At 39.9% G+C, this 15,323-nt stretch overlaps 1 protein-coding gene across 5 annotated transcripts in view; it reads right to left on the reverse strand.

The window, feature by feature from the left end:
• Nucleotides 1-15,323, reverse strand: part of RYR3 (ryanodine receptor 3) — a 285,143-nt gene that overhangs the window by 12,710 nt on the left and 257,110 nt on the right. For all 5 annotated transcript variants that reach the window (XM_076344904.1, XM_076344903.1, XM_076344901.1 and 2 more), the window contains exons 89-95: nt 13,691-13,749; nt 11,067-11,235; nt 10,327-10,413; nt 7,763-7,960; nt 7,044-7,174; nt 3,974-4,016; nt 3,262-3,389 (exon numbers count right to left, since the gene is read on the reverse strand). In XM_076344904.1, coding sequence (XP_076201019.1) covers nt 3,262-3,389; nt 3,974-4,016; nt 7,044-7,174; nt 7,763-7,960; nt 10,327-10,413; nt 11,067-11,235; nt 13,691-13,749 — 815 coding nt within the window. The remainder of the gene's footprint in view (nt 1-3,261; nt 3,390-3,973; nt 4,017-7,043; nt 7,175-7,762; nt 7,961-10,326; nt 10,414-11,066; nt 11,236-13,690; nt 13,750-15,323) is intronic.

A 15,323-nucleotide genomic window follows, 5' to 3' on the forward strand; every position in this document is an offset into this window, starting at 1 on the left:
GATCTTCCCAGGCACAGAGGTGAGACTGACTGGCCTGTAGCTCCCCGTGTCTTCCTTTTTTCCCTTTTTAAAAAAGGGGGTTATGTTTCCCCTTTTCCAGTCAGTGGGAACTTCTCCGGACTGCCACGACTTCGCAAATACGATGGATAGTGGCTTAGCAACTTCATCCACCAGTTCCTTCAGGACCCGTGGATGGATCTCATTGGGTCCCATGGACTTGTGCATCTTCAGGTTCCTTAGATGGTCTTGAACCTGGTGTTCTCCCACAGTGGGCGGCTCTTCATTCTCCCAGTCCCCGCCTTTGCCTTCTGCGGCTTAGGCAGTGAGGCTCGAGCACTTGCTGGTGAAGACCGAGGCAAAAAAGTCATTGAGTACCTCCGCCTTCTCCGTGTCCTGGGTAACCAGGTCTCCCATTTCCTTCTGGAGAGGGCCCACATCTTCCCTCGTCTTCCTTTTATCCCCGATGTACCTATAGAATCTTTTCTTGTTGCCCTTGATGTCCCCGGCCAGGTTTAATTCTATCAGGGCTTTAGCTTTCCTAACCTGGTCCCTGGCTGCTCAGACAATTTCTCCGTATTCCTCCCAGGCTACCTCTCCTTGCTTCCACCCTCTGTAGGCTTCCTTTTTGTGTTTGAGTTTGTCCAGGAGCTCCTTGTTCATCCATGCAGGCCTCCTGGCGTTTTTGCCTGACTTCCTCTTTGTTGGGATGCATCGCTCCTGAGCCTGAAGGAGGTGATCGTTGAATATTACCCAGCTTTCTTGGGCCCCTCTTCCCTCCAGGGCTTTGTCCCATGACACTCTACCAAGCAGATCCCTGAAGAGGCCAAAGTCTGCTCTCCTGAAGTCCAGGCCAGTGAGCTTGCTGTGCACCCTCCTCGGTGCCCTAAGGATCTTGAACTCCACCCTTTCATGGTCACTGCAGCCCAGGCTGCCCTTGAGCTTCACATTCCCCACCAGCCCCTCCTTGCTGATGAGAACAAGGTCCAGCATAGCACCTCTCCTCGTTGCCTCTTCTACCACTTGGAGAAGGAAGTTATCATCTACGCATTCCAGGAACCTCCTGGTGGATTGCTTATACCGTGCCGTGTTGTCCTTCCAACAGACATTGGGGTGGTTGAAGTCCCCCATGAGGACCAGGGCTTGTGAGTGTGAGGCTTCTCCTATCTGTCTATAGAGGGCCTCATCCGCTCGGTCTTCCTGGTCAGGTGGCCTGTAGCAGACCCCCACTGTAACGTCACCTGTCCCTGCCTTCCCTTTAATTCTAACCCATAAACTCTCGGTCGACTCCTCATCCATCCCCAGGCAGAGCTCCCTGCACTCCAGCTGGTCATTGACATAGAGGGCGGCACCCCCTCCTCATCTCCCCTGCCTGTCCTTCCTAAAGAGCCTGTATTCCTCCATCCCAATACTCCAATCATAGGAGCCATCCCACCACGTCTCTGTGATGCTGATAAGGTCGTAGCCCTGCAGGCATGCACATGTCTCTAACTCCCCTTGTTTATTCCCCATGCCATGTGCGTTTGCATAGAGGCATTTAAGTTGGGCCCCCGATGAAGCTGTCTTACTGGCTGGAGTTCCTTTGTGCTGCTCTTCAGGAGCTCTCCTGCTGACCTGTGTTCCTTCTCTAGGCTCTGGGCATCTATTGCTGGCCCTGGCATCAAACTGGTAGGAGTGGGACGGATTGAGGTTCCCCTCCCCTGGCATCTCTAGTTTAAAGCCCTCTTCACCAGCTTGGCAAGCCTATGACTGAAGATGCTCTTCCCCTTCTCTGACAGATGGACCCCGTCAACCCCCAATAGACCAGGTTTCTCAAAGCGAGTCCCATGGTCTAAGTAGCCAAACCCCTGGCTGTGGCACCAGTCCCGTAACCATTTGTTGACTCGCCAGATTCGACTGGCCCTTTCCAACCCCTTCCCTTTGACCGGCAGGATTGATGAAAAAACTACCTGTGCTCCCGAGTCCCTTACCACCACTCCCAGGGCTCCGCAATCCTTCTTGATAGTCCTCAGACTGCTCCTGGCTGTGTCACTGGTGCCCACGTGAAACAGCAGCAGCGGATAATAGTCAGTGGACTGTACGAGGCTTGGTAGCCTCTTGGTGACATCCCTGATGCAAGCCCTCGGTAAGCAGCACACCTCTAGAGAGTGCGTCTGGTCGGCACATGGGTGCCTCCGTACCTCTCAGAAGAGAGTCGCCTACTGCTATCACCCGTCGCCTTTTCTTAGTGGTGCTGGTTGTTATACGGGGGGCAGATCGGGCTGCATTACTCAGCTCCAGCACTTCTCCTGGTGTGACAGGACTTTCCTCTTTGGCCTGCAGAGCGGTGAAGCGGTTCTGCAAGGGCACCTCAGGCTTCAGAGGAAGTCTCTTCCTCCTGCTGGTCCTTGCCTTTGCAACCGTCCAGTCTTCTGCATTGTTGCCCCCTGCGCCGCCCGCCCCTGCTCCCTTCTGCATGTGCTAGTGGGGGAGTTATTGGTTGTTTGGCTGCAGGTCCGATGCAGACTGCGCTTGGAACCAGCTATCTAGCTCATTCTCTGCCTCCCTGATGTTACGCAGCCTTCTCACCACCTCCTGCAGCTCAGCCACCTGCTGCAGGAGGTCCTCCACCTGGACACACCTTTTGCAGGCAGGTCTGCCGCCTGTCCCTACCCCAGGAGAGAGGTCTGGGCACTTCTTGCAGCCTGAGGTCTGCACTGCAGCCTCTCCCTTCAGCAGTTCTGTCTGGGTGGAGGCCTCGGCTGCCGCTGGGGTAGATGGTGCAGACCCCCCAGCTGGAGCCGCGGCCTTTACCCTCAGACGAGTGCCCACTGTTCTGCCTTGAGGGTCAGGTAGGATGAGTGCCCTTGACCTGTGCCCAGTTGCTGGGTTATGTGCATGCCAAGTCCCCCACTCGGCCCGTGGAATGCCCCTCCTTCGAAGAGGCGCCCTCCCTCGTGAACTGCCACGCAAACTGCCGCGCCACGCCCTAGCTGATGTGCCACAACCTGTTTGCCCATCCTGGTGGCCAGCGCTCCCTGGGGCTGCCTTTAGTGGGAGTGGGGGGTGGCAGCCGTTGCTCCTGGCCCTGCCCACGCCTCGTCAGCCGCCCTGGTGAGAGCTGCCAGCTGCCGGCGGGTCTCTGCGCTCCCCTGTGGGTTCCCCGGCTCAGGAAACCCCCCTGTACGCCGCCATCTGCTGCTCCGCTGGGGAATGTGCCTCCACCAGAGCTGATCGCCTCTGCGAGCCAACACGTAATTAGTTCGTGAAGTTCAGAAGTCATACCATGATACAAGAGATGCCTCTTCTGGTTCGCTCTCTTCCACTGGACTAAAATCAAGGGCGCTCTTGTCCAAACCCAAAAGTTCTGCTATGCGCTCGGCTCCATATAAGTCTCCGTACTTGTTAATAACCTAAAAATGGAAGAAGAGAAGCTTTTGCTCAGAGAAAGACCTCAGTGACATTCACTCTACTTTAAGCCAGTCGTTGTCAAAAATTAAAAAAAAAAAAAAAAAAAAAAAAGTCTTTCACAATTAACACTACTAGAACAGTCAGAACTCCCAGGAAGCCAGGCGGGGGGAGCATAAAAAAGAAAAACAGAAGCATTAAAGGCTATTATCTGAAAGCTTATGTATAATTTGCCATCATTTAAGCTGGCATGTTTTTCTTTTTTTAGGGGGATGAGGGGGCTTTGTATCCTAAAGATGACAATGACTGTAAATTAGACCTGCGTGGCTGATTGACAGCACAAAGTTATTTCGAATGCCTGAGTCTAGGAAGGAAACCACGGCCTTCTGTCCTCCTCCCTCCTCCCACCTACGCTGCAGCTGCCTGTTCACGGAGACATTTACCACACCAATGACTTCCATAAAACAAATTTCAGTTCTCAATTATTTGTATATTTATGTGTACAGAAGTATATTACACATAGATATCTGAATTAACTGAATGGTAGGTTATTGCTATGACTAACATAATAGAAATATAAAAAGCCTACCTTCCGTTTTACAAATTTGTCCCAGTAATTGTTAGGAAAGGACCTACATAGATAAGGCAAAGATATTTCAAGTTATTTAACTTGTTAGGGGAAAGAAAAAAGCAACCAAAAAAAAGAAAATACCATGTTCCTGATCACTGCAGATTCTGGTACAATTTCATTGACTCACACACTGCACTTCAAATTATGAGAACAATTTCTTTTCATGTGGACAACAGTTGTTATTAATCATCATTCGCTGCAATATCATCTCCCCCCCCCCCCCCCCTTTTCTTTTTCACATCCACAAATACGATTGGCTACAAAAGGACAGCAGGCTAAATATTATCACCTAATGAGCCTAACAACTCAGTAATAGCAGGGTAGTCACTGTAATATCATTCATCTCCTAAATAAATACTTTATTGCTCCTAGCCATAAAATCATATGGACAATGATTTTCAGAGGAAAATAAGACAGCCCTGTAGCATAAATAATTTTTAAGTTCACTGGATTACATTTCAAATAGAGGCTGAACACTTGGGAACCAGTGGACAGTTTGCCAACATAAAATTAAAATTAAAAAAATCTTAAACCCAGAAAATTGCAAAGATCATTTAGCAAAAACAGGGGTTAGTGGTAATCTTGTTCTCAGTTGTATCATATTGTTGTTACTGGATCTGATATCCCTGAACAAGACAAGGTAAAAAACATTTATAATTCTGAAGCTGCAAGACAGTTCAGCTAAAGAGCATTTTGCATCATCTGCCTCTGAGCAGCCATGTCCACACTGGTAATTAAAAGAAAAGCTATTGTGTATACAAAAGAGAAAGAAATGAAGCAGTAAATCTTAAATATTGAAGAGGTGTCAGGGTATCTTTTATTGAAAATTCCCTGGTTTTTTTGAGAGTAGTGAGCAACCATGATGCTTCAATAAGCAACCAGTTTTATCCAGGGAGATCTTACAACAGACACTAGGAAATACATCAGCTTTGACCTGCAAGAAAAAAGATAGCATTCTCTCTTATCAGTGACGTTTCCCTGATCTTCAACTTGATCATAAAAAATATTGTTCTTGAACTGTCATATGAATACCAACGCCCAGGAATTCCTCATTCTGACGGTCTTACTGTATATCATGTCAGTTTTGAAAAATGCCAATTAGCAGGAAACACTACAAAATTTGAGGTTTTTCTCTCCCCATTTCTTGGATGTATCATGAAGTTGAGCAAATATGCAGGAAGGTAAAAAAGAAAAATAACCGCTTAAACTAAAGGACAGCGTTGGTAAAATAAAGCAATTGTTAACATCGGAAGAATGAGATTCCAGAACACTGTTCTGCTGGGATGTGAGGCAAACTTCCCAACTACTATTAAGTGCTCGATTTTTTTATTTTTCTGAATTGAACTTCTGAATGAAATTACTCCAGATAAAGGCAAATGGTTCCAGTGACTCAGATGGTATACTCTGGTCCAATGCTCTATTATTTTTCCTTGATTTCTCAGAATTTTAAGCAAAGCGTGTCTCTAATGTAGCCAACTTGTGTCTATCTCTTTTACCACAAACATCTAACAGTGCTGTACCTCTTTTGCTTTTTTAATTACTTTTTTTTCCACTTATAGAAAACACATTTCAGTGCTTTCTGATAACTACTACCCTCCAGCAGTAGTTATCCTGATGGTACAGTACCTGCAGTAAACCTTGGGAGTCATTTCACATCAGAGGGAAGGATAAGTCTGCTTAAATCAGCCTTAATCTTTTACTCTACTTCAGTAGATAGTGCAACATGCTGAGAACAGGCTGTACAGCATGTCATTTGGGATAAGCTGACAAGATATCTCATTAATTCGTGCTTGTTTTTGCTGAGGATAAACTGACTGGATTTCTAGATAGCTTGCTATCAATAGTTAAAGAAATGGGTTGGAAATTAAGCAAGCTATCCAGTTTCCCAATTACCTGCTATTGTAACTTTAATAATATGTGCTAGTCTGTATTTCTACCTGAAACTAAGGAAAATTCTTAAAATTCAGGTATAGGAAAACAAAACATTCAAGATTTTCCGATTTTTTAGACATTCTAATTTTAATGAAAGTACTAAGGGCACTATTTATAATGTACAAAAATTGAGTATGACTGATAAGATAGATATTTTGGCTATATGGCAGCATATTGTCACTCTGATGCATTTAATTGATTATTTTTGCTGGCTTGTTTTCATCAAATGCTTACTTATGCCTGCACATACTAGCCACAACTACTTTATGACTTGTAAATAACTTTGTTCTTTTCCAGCTTTCTGTTACTGTCCTTAAATTATGATACTATTAGGGAAAGACAGGAATCTAAGGCTAGGTATACTAGTACCCAAACGTGATTCTAGTTGTTTTGAAAGCAAATTCTGAAAAATTGCCTGTAGACAAGGCATTGTTTCAAAAGAAGAGAGTTGACTTACTATATTTCTTTGTGTCACTCCTACAGACTGCTGCAGCTTACTGACACTTTTCTTTTTCTTGCCTACACTTGTATCATTCACTCACAGAACTACAGGTGAGTCTCCTAGAATCAGTGTATGACTACTACAGTATTTGCTAATGCATACAACCTGAGAGTAATTCCTGTCAGACCTACTCCAAATCTGGGATTGCTATTTCACACTAGATTTACTTCTCTTGTCATATACAAATTTTGTTAGCAAAAAGTGGGAAAGAAAGGCAGGAGAATACTGCTATACAATATGAATATGAAATTGAGTCACTGAAAAGGATGGAAGTTATCTTTTTAAAACTTTCTCAGTAGTGTCTAATATGTGAAATGCCTTGGAGAGAGCTTGTGAGGTAAGATGCACAATCCTTGCAAACCCTAGAAAAATGAAAAGGAGGTGGAATATACATGTTATGATAGTATTTATTAAACAAGCAGATAATACAGGATTTCACATTAGAATTTACTACTGTAGCATCCAATATAAGGTGAAAAATGCCTTTCTTTTAGATGAACTAGGTGGTAGGTGGACAGGGAAGGTTCTAGATCAGTGGCTTAATGAGCTATAATATTATAAACAGTTTACATATAACCATTTAATTTTACATACGGAGTATTTATAACCAGGCGATCCCATTGTCCTTTAATATCATCTTCAGATGGCTGTTCAGTTATGTATAGTCCGTCAAATTCCAGCTTTCTAGCTACCTCTTTTTCTCTCTTAAATACAACCAGAGGGACCTATGAAAATGACAGTGGACATCTTCGTCATGGTTTATATATTTTTAGAAACCATGATATCTATCTACAGTATTAAGTACTCTTTATAATACTATATAAGACCAAACATCACATTAGCACCTCCTACAAGCAGATCAATGCCTAGCCAGTCTCTGAGCAACAGCCACTTTGGAAGTCAAGCCCCCCCCAGGTTTTTATTGCTGGGCGTGACGTTACATGGTATAGAATATCCTTTTGGTCCATTCAGGTCAGCTGTCCCAGCTGTGCCCCCTCCCAACGTACTCACTGGGGGATGCACAGAGTGGGTAAAGCAAAGAGAAAACCTTCACACTCGGCAATAATCAAAAGGTGGCTGTGTTACCAACACAGTTTTAACCACAAATCCAAAACACACACACTGCTATGAAGAAAGTTAACTCCATCTCTGCCAGACTAAGTACATGAGGAAAACATCTACATATTGAATAATGAAAATTTGTAAGCAACTAGGAACAAATAGGTATTCCAGTATTAGCTCCAAAAATCACTTTGGGACATAGCCGATGTTCTTTAACAAATAATAGATTTGTAATAAGATCCAGAACTTGCCTTTAAGCAATAGTATCCAATCACACAGACAAAGGAGATGATAGTATGAATAACTGCCAATGCTCTGAGAGCAGGTGCCATGTAACCTGTACTTTCTTCTAAAACAAAAAACACCATGCCCTCCTCCTCTTCCTCGTCATCAAAAGAGTTCCAGAGATTAGAGTCTTCCTCTACTTCATCAAGTGGCTCTTCTGTCACCTGGGAGACATTCAAGCACATTGAAAACACACAATAAACTTAAAAGCTTTTCCTTTACTATAATGGCAAATGATGTTTGCAAAGCCTGCTCATGGGAAGATGATAGAGCATTAGCTTTGAACAGTAATGATGTCTTTCATTTTCACAGTGGAATTCTCCACATCATCTCATATCACTGCAAAGAGAATCTAGAAAAAGCAAGAACAGGCATATTACAGTTTACAAATCTCTCCTTTAACAGTGCCATAGCAAAACCAAAACAAACAATGAAAAAGTTATGCAAAAATGTTTTCTTGGAAGAACCAAACAACGACAGGGTTATCTAATATGACTCAATTTAGGGTTTGTTTGTAATCTACATTGTTCCTGATCACTAGAGTCTAGGAAGAAAAAAATTTCTCATGTTATCAACTTGTACATTGTCCATACATTTTTATTTCATGACTTAGTTTAGAGCTTACAAATTAATACAGTATTTTGTAAATACCCCAAACCGTAAAGCTGACATATTCCCTAAATTCTTCCAGCGACTTTAAAAACCTGGCCTTTAAAATAAAAGCCCTAAATGCCCTTCTTTTGACAGCTTCATCTGAAAGCCTAAGTCCTGTTCAGTCTTGTTTGGCTTCCACTGACCCTTTCCTATCTATGACAGATGGACTTGTACCGATAAACACAAACTTTTGTCCTCGCTCTGCAATGGAATGGGTTGTTGGCTGACCCACAAGACCCAATGAAAAGCAGAAGAGAGTGGAGAGAAAAGGACTGGCATAGACAAAAGCAGACTTCTGCATATACTTTTGAAGTATATACTTCTCTAACCATATGGGATGGAAAGAGAGAGGCAAGAAGGGAGCCTTAAAAAGCTCTGACGGTCTTTCTCCTGGAATGGTGCACATATATTCTACCCAGTTTTCAAGAGCCTTTTGCATCTTTACCTGCCCTGTCTCCGAGACTGTAACTGTGTTGTAGGAGTTGTTTTTCAAGATATTTGAAATTAGGATTCAGTTACTTCTAGACTGAATGTTCAGCCAGCTGCTTTTGTCTTCTCTGAAGTTTTTGGTTGTAAACAACAGAACTAGAAAAAGTAATATTGGAAAACAGAAGATTCATCAGCTTATTGCAACTTGCACGCTATATCTAGAAGGGGAAAATCAAAAGGGCCGGATTCCAGGATAAAGATAAATGAGGACTTTTCTTACAGACTTCAAATCTGTAAGGAAAGGAAAAAAAATGAGGCTTTTATGGATGTGAGTTCTCTTTAATGAATTCTACTCCTTTTCATGGATAGAGGTTGCGAAGATTCAGGAATAAAATTAGTGAAGGCTGCTGAAGATGTTCTACTTTGTATCATTGGGTTATACACCAGAACCTGAAACAACTCATTAGATTCAGGTAAAACCGTAAGATTAAGTTTAAAGTATGGATGTATAACCTTCTTCATCAGTGATATAAAAAAAGAACTGTAGCCTACTATGAAAAGACTTCTCTTGCTTTATATCTCTTCTGCCTGCTCATACCAATCAAAGTCCCAATGCCAGTATTGAAATATCTTCATCACAACATTATCAACATAACAACCATATTGGCAATGACAACAAAGAAAATGGAGCAAATAAGTGTGAAAACTGAATTATACTCTCACATGGAAACACAGAATGGGGGAAAAAAAAACATTTGATATTCATTAGAGATTACTAAATTCATGAAAAAATATGAAAAAATAAATTAAATAAAGCAAGCACTCCTCCCAAAATGCCAAACCCCAGGCCTGAAAGGCATGAAAAAAAATTCTGAACCAATTAAATATAACTAAAACATGAGCTCATCTAGTTAAATTGAGACATTAATCTGATTCTGAAATTATGTATAAACTATTTCCTAGTCAAAAATGAATGTAGTCAGTAGGGTTCTTTAGAAAAAGCAGAAATGTAATCATTGAGAATAATCAGGTGAACTGAAGTCTCTCAGTATCTTTAAAACAAATGAGAGAAAAAAATGCAACAGTTTTGACATTTGAGTTATTTTAGTTGGATTTAAAATTTCCCATGAGAAAATTAACAATCCAAACAATAACAAACTTATGTGAGTAAATGAAAAATTGCCTAGAAACACAAGCTCAGCTATAAAGGGTGAATGAAATAAATCTGGTTTTATTCAGCCTGAGTAAAATAAAAACAGAATAGGTTTAATATCACAAATTTTATTTACAAAATTTAATATATTATTTTAACTACTTCATATCTAAATGTTTTAGTTCATGTTTGAAGGGCTTGTAATAATGGCTTTATTAAACAAGCCTTGAAACCATCATTAAATATTCCTCTGGAAGTAACCAAAAACATTTAAAGAACAATGCATAATCTTACCTTGTAAAATAGAAGAATAAAGTTGATGGCAAATGCAACAAATAGAGCAAGAAACCTTAAGTTATAAAAATTTCTTGCCAAGTAGTGCTGAAAGTAAAAAAAAAATTAAAAAAAATAATTAGAGGTGGCCTGTAGCTAGTATCAAGATAAGAAAAGTAGGCAGCAATGTTTCTAAGAAAGTAAATACATAATTGTGTTGCCTTCATACACCAGTTACAATGAGCAAGGGCATTTCTTGGCAGCCTATTCTCCCATTTCATGGTAAGCGGGATTAAAAATAATGGGCTTAAAATTGCAACAGGGAAGACTGAAATAGAATATTAAGGAAAACTTTCTAGAATGAAGTCAGGAAAAGAAATGCTAGAATACTGGAATAAACTACTTGAGAAGGTTTCAGAGAGTTCATAATTTGATGTTTTTAAGAACAAAGAAAAATCTTATGGAAAATAGAATTACAGATTCTAGAAGTTAGATTATAGAAAAAGGAAGCTCCTAACATGGAGCTCAAGAGGTTAATCTGTCCTGTTAGACCAAGATAGGAGAAATTACATGCACAAACGCTTTATTTATATAACTCTATGAAGTACTACAAAAATCACAAAAGACTGAATACAGCCAGTCATTTGAAAACTCATGCCAATGTTCCTTTTATGATGACATTTCTCCCTTCAATATCAAATAAGTGTTCTATATTACATAAATAAAAATTCAATGACTAAAAGAACTTAAGAAAAACTTACAAGCATTTTTGTTTGATAAATTTCCAAAGCTTTGAAGAAGTTAGCCATAACAGCCTCTGGTTTCTCAATTTTTTGTCCATGCCTTCGCTTCTTTTTCTTCATTTTTCCCTCTTCTAGCTGCTCAGATTGTACTTCCTTCGCTTGATCTTGTTTCTCACCATCTTCCATGCTAGAATAAATGTTATTTAAATAAAAATACCTAGCCAAACTTCTGTATTGTAAATGCATTCATTTAGAAGGAATTCTAATTCAGAAAGTTTGGCTTTGAAATTTAGTTTTGACACTGGGAGAAAAATGATTGTAAGTAAAAGTCTTGAGGTAGACTGTACACCAGAATAAAAAAGTGACCTTAGTTTCAAATGATATGCAAGAATAGAGTTGTTGAGGGGAGATCAAAAGGGTAAAAAGCCAAAAACCAGGCAGAAGTTACTGCCCCAAGTGTGAAGTGAATAATGTTTGCCAAAACCAGTGATGTACATATATGCTCAAATACAAGCAACATAAAAATTTTAAGAGTTCACGTGTACTTTCTCGAGCCTGGGTCTGAAGAAGAGAAATAAAGCTTTTGGGATCTGGTACACAGTATCATAATTGCATCACAGTATCATAAAATGAATTCATTCCAGCCAAGGCAATCACTGTTGTCACAGAGATGAATGAATAATAACACAGCAGTTTGCTTCAGAGGGTCACACCTTACAAAGTATGTAGAAGATGACAATCATTCCTCCTGCACCACTGAACTGCCTTTATGAAAATTAAGTATCAAGACTGTATGTAGTAATAGGGGAATTTAGTTACTAAACTAAAAAAAAAGCTGAATTTGCATATATGTAAAAGAATGTTGAGGCATCAAGGTGGTTGCAAGTTTTAGGCATGAGGATAAAGAAATGCAGCGTGTGGTTCACTTTATCACACTACTACTGCAGTAGGAATCATGTGATGGGTGTCTAAGAATGTGTTTATCTTCTACCAAAAAAAGTCCCTGTTGCAGCCTCAGAAATGTAAGCCATTTAAACTCAAATTTTTAAGCTGAAGGCAATTTGAATATGCTGCAAAAGTACTTAAGAGGAGAATTAAATATGGCAGACAAGAGAAGACAACAGAGAATAGGGAAAATAAGTCCAATAAAATGATAGAGGTAGAAGCAGATCATGCTTATGGAAAATAAGAGGTGAAAGAGCCTAAAATAAGAAAATGAGTGGCACAGGAGGTTTTGGGTGAATTCCTAGATGTTTATAAATTGCCTCACTGAAGCACTGGTGAATATGCTACTAGTGTCTAAATCAGGAGACCAAAGTCAGTCAACAAAGAAAAATGCCCAACAGTGATACGATTTAACAAAACTTTTAAGAGGGGTCCTTTGACCAATCTAAATATTAACCAAGTTAATAGTACATTGTAACATGGTCTACATAAAACAACAGTTTCTGAAACTGCTTATTTTGAAGTTACTGTCTTCATACTGAGTAACACTCATCAACAGGTTCTTTAGCTACATGGTACCAAAAAAACCGTAGAAGAGTTTAAGTGCACTTTTCAATGACCGGAAGTGCTCTAAACAGTGAAAATAATATGCTTAACATCCCTGCAGGGATTGAAGAGAGAGACAAATCATACCAAAGCAATTCACACGTGAATTTAAATGCACACATATGTGAGCATACATATATGTGTACGCATTCTTGTCCATGTAAGACATACATATATACATATATGTATATACACATGCATATAAGCATACATACACACATATAAACATATATATACAGAGGGGGAAAAAAGAAAAAAGGATACTTTTCAGACAGGCTATACAAAGTGCATCCGGTCCTAAGATATTGACCCCAATGGCACACTTAAAAAAAATTAACTTTGGCAGATAAGTGGATAAAGATAAATGAGGCTGAAGTAAACATTTTAAACATGAATCAAAATAGAAACAAAGAAAAAATTATGTATAGCTTTTGAATATGTGAGAATCTCTAGGAGCTCTTTTGCATATGTCTACAAATATTTTAAGGGTGTTCATTGGGCTGCAAGCCTACAATGTGGCTGCAGGTCCAGAAAGACAGCATGCTCCTTAAAAGCAGGATGCTGCTAAAGCAAGGTAAGCATTTTAAAAGTTGTTTATAAGGCAGTCATATGTAGGATGACTGGACAAAGGACTGTATCTGCTGTCGAGTTCACAACTTGAGAACAGATAAACCAGCAATAATAAAAGTGTTGGGTTAGTCAAATCTTGTGTTTCAATGATCAACTATTGTTGCCTGAAAATTATAGTGGGTAGTAGGGAAAGTCTAAATAGTGGTAATGACAAGTTGCAGAGTTTTTTCAAGACTGATGCTCGTTTTTAAAGGTAGCTATGGGACTTTTTAAAAAGACAATGGCCACAGATTTATTTATACATGCAGAATTGTCAAGGGCCACAAAAATCAGATTACCATTTTGTTGCCCACTGAGATGGTCTGCCACCTCTTAGGGACTGTGCTGCTTTTCAAAATACTGAGGAGACAAAGTGTACATAAAGTGCTTTGAATACTGAGCATTGCTTGGATTCTTTCTGGCCAAATTATCTAGCATTAGGAAGTAGCAAGGAATTAAACAGGAATTGTGTAAAAACTTACTCAGCCTTCTCAGCTTCTGCTTTTCTTTCTGTTTCAGCTTCTTTTGCAATTTCAGATATCTGCAAAAAGTAGTTTAACTGTCAAAATGGATCCATTCAAATAAAATTTTGGTAACTTTACTTACTTACCAAAACTAAGAAACAAATAAAATAATTACCACACTATATTTTTTATACCACTTCGCACTTTTAAAGTGTTATATTTTTAAAAATAGACAGCTCTGACTAGACTTTAACAGTGAAAACTGCAGAAATTCTTCTGATAGCCTTTTTCGGTATAGTGTTATCAATACTGTAACTAGCCCAGTCGACTGAACAACTTAAAGTAATTATACACGGTTATTAGACAGATTGTGTGACCAGTTGAGGATGAAGGTAACTACATCCAAATCATATCCCAATACAAAAGTCACTCACAAAGACTCAGTGCAGTTACTGATTATGTGGAAAATGAGCATCAGTTCGCCTCATTCCAAATACGAAATGAGGAATAAGATAACAATGATAGCATCAAAAATCTGAAAAATATCTGTGTAATTATCAGATATTACAAAACCCAATTACTTTGTCAAGATCAACTGATGCAATTGAAAACAGACAAATATTTAAACAACTTTTACTTATGCAATATCTTCTTCAAACTATTTATCTTAGGTGGGTTGATGGTTCATTAAACCTTTACTAGCACACCTCACAAGCATCTAAGTATGTGTTTACAACATTCCCTTGAGATAAGGAAAAACCAATGTACAATTTTACAGATGGCTAACTGCAGCAAAGAAGCTGGGGCCTGGATTTCAAACACCTTTAGGCTCAGTGTTGCAAGACCAAAGTAAACTCATTTCAAATGCAGTTTGAGTATCGAAGCTTCACTGGAAATCAAAGAGATGCAGGCTCCAAAGTCCTAGATTCACAAAGGAATCTAAAGTGCCTAAATGTGTTACCATTCACTTTTGCAAAAACCTATCTTAACTCTTTACACTCTTCTGTATTCTCTCAAAGTGCTTAGACACCAATTGTCTATTGGTGTATTCTCCTACATTTCTGGTTAATACATAAATACACTTATCTAAACTTTCCCCCCACTACTCACCTGGATGCCTATCTCTCGCACATAAGTAGTGAAAGAATTTATGAAAGAATTTACTAAATCGATCTTGCCTTGTTTATCTCACCTCTTATCTGTGGAACCTCATCTAGTACACGTGATGGAAGCATGTGTAATTCTTCCACAAAGAGTTTCCCCTAAGATCTCAAGCTGGTGGACGGTAATTCAGAGATCATTGGATGACGCCTAGTTCTTCTAAGGGGTAGGGTGGGGGAAGGATGAATAAAACCCTATCCATCCTCTCCATTCCTCTATTATATGCTCTCTCAGTTGTCTCCTTTGCAAGCTGAAGAGCCTTAACCTACTTAATTCCATGCATGAGATTTGTTCCATATCAAGTTTTGATAACTTTTTGACCTTCACTGAACCTTTTTCAGTTTTATCACGTTCTTTTTGAAATGGGGGAACCTGGTCTTCAAGACACAGATATACTTTGGGTTCATGGACCATAGTAATATTCTGGGGTTTTCCTCTCTATTCCTTTCTCAACAATTCAAAATTTCAGTTTGCTTTTTTGATCTGTGTT

This window comes from Aptenodytes patagonicus, chromosome 7 (assembly GCF_965638725.1).
Source record: "Aptenodytes patagonicus chromosome 7, bAptPat1.pri.cur, whole genome shotgun sequence".
Taxonomy (NCBI): Eukaryota; Metazoa; Chordata; class Aves; order Sphenisciformes; family Spheniscidae; genus Aptenodytes; species Aptenodytes patagonicus.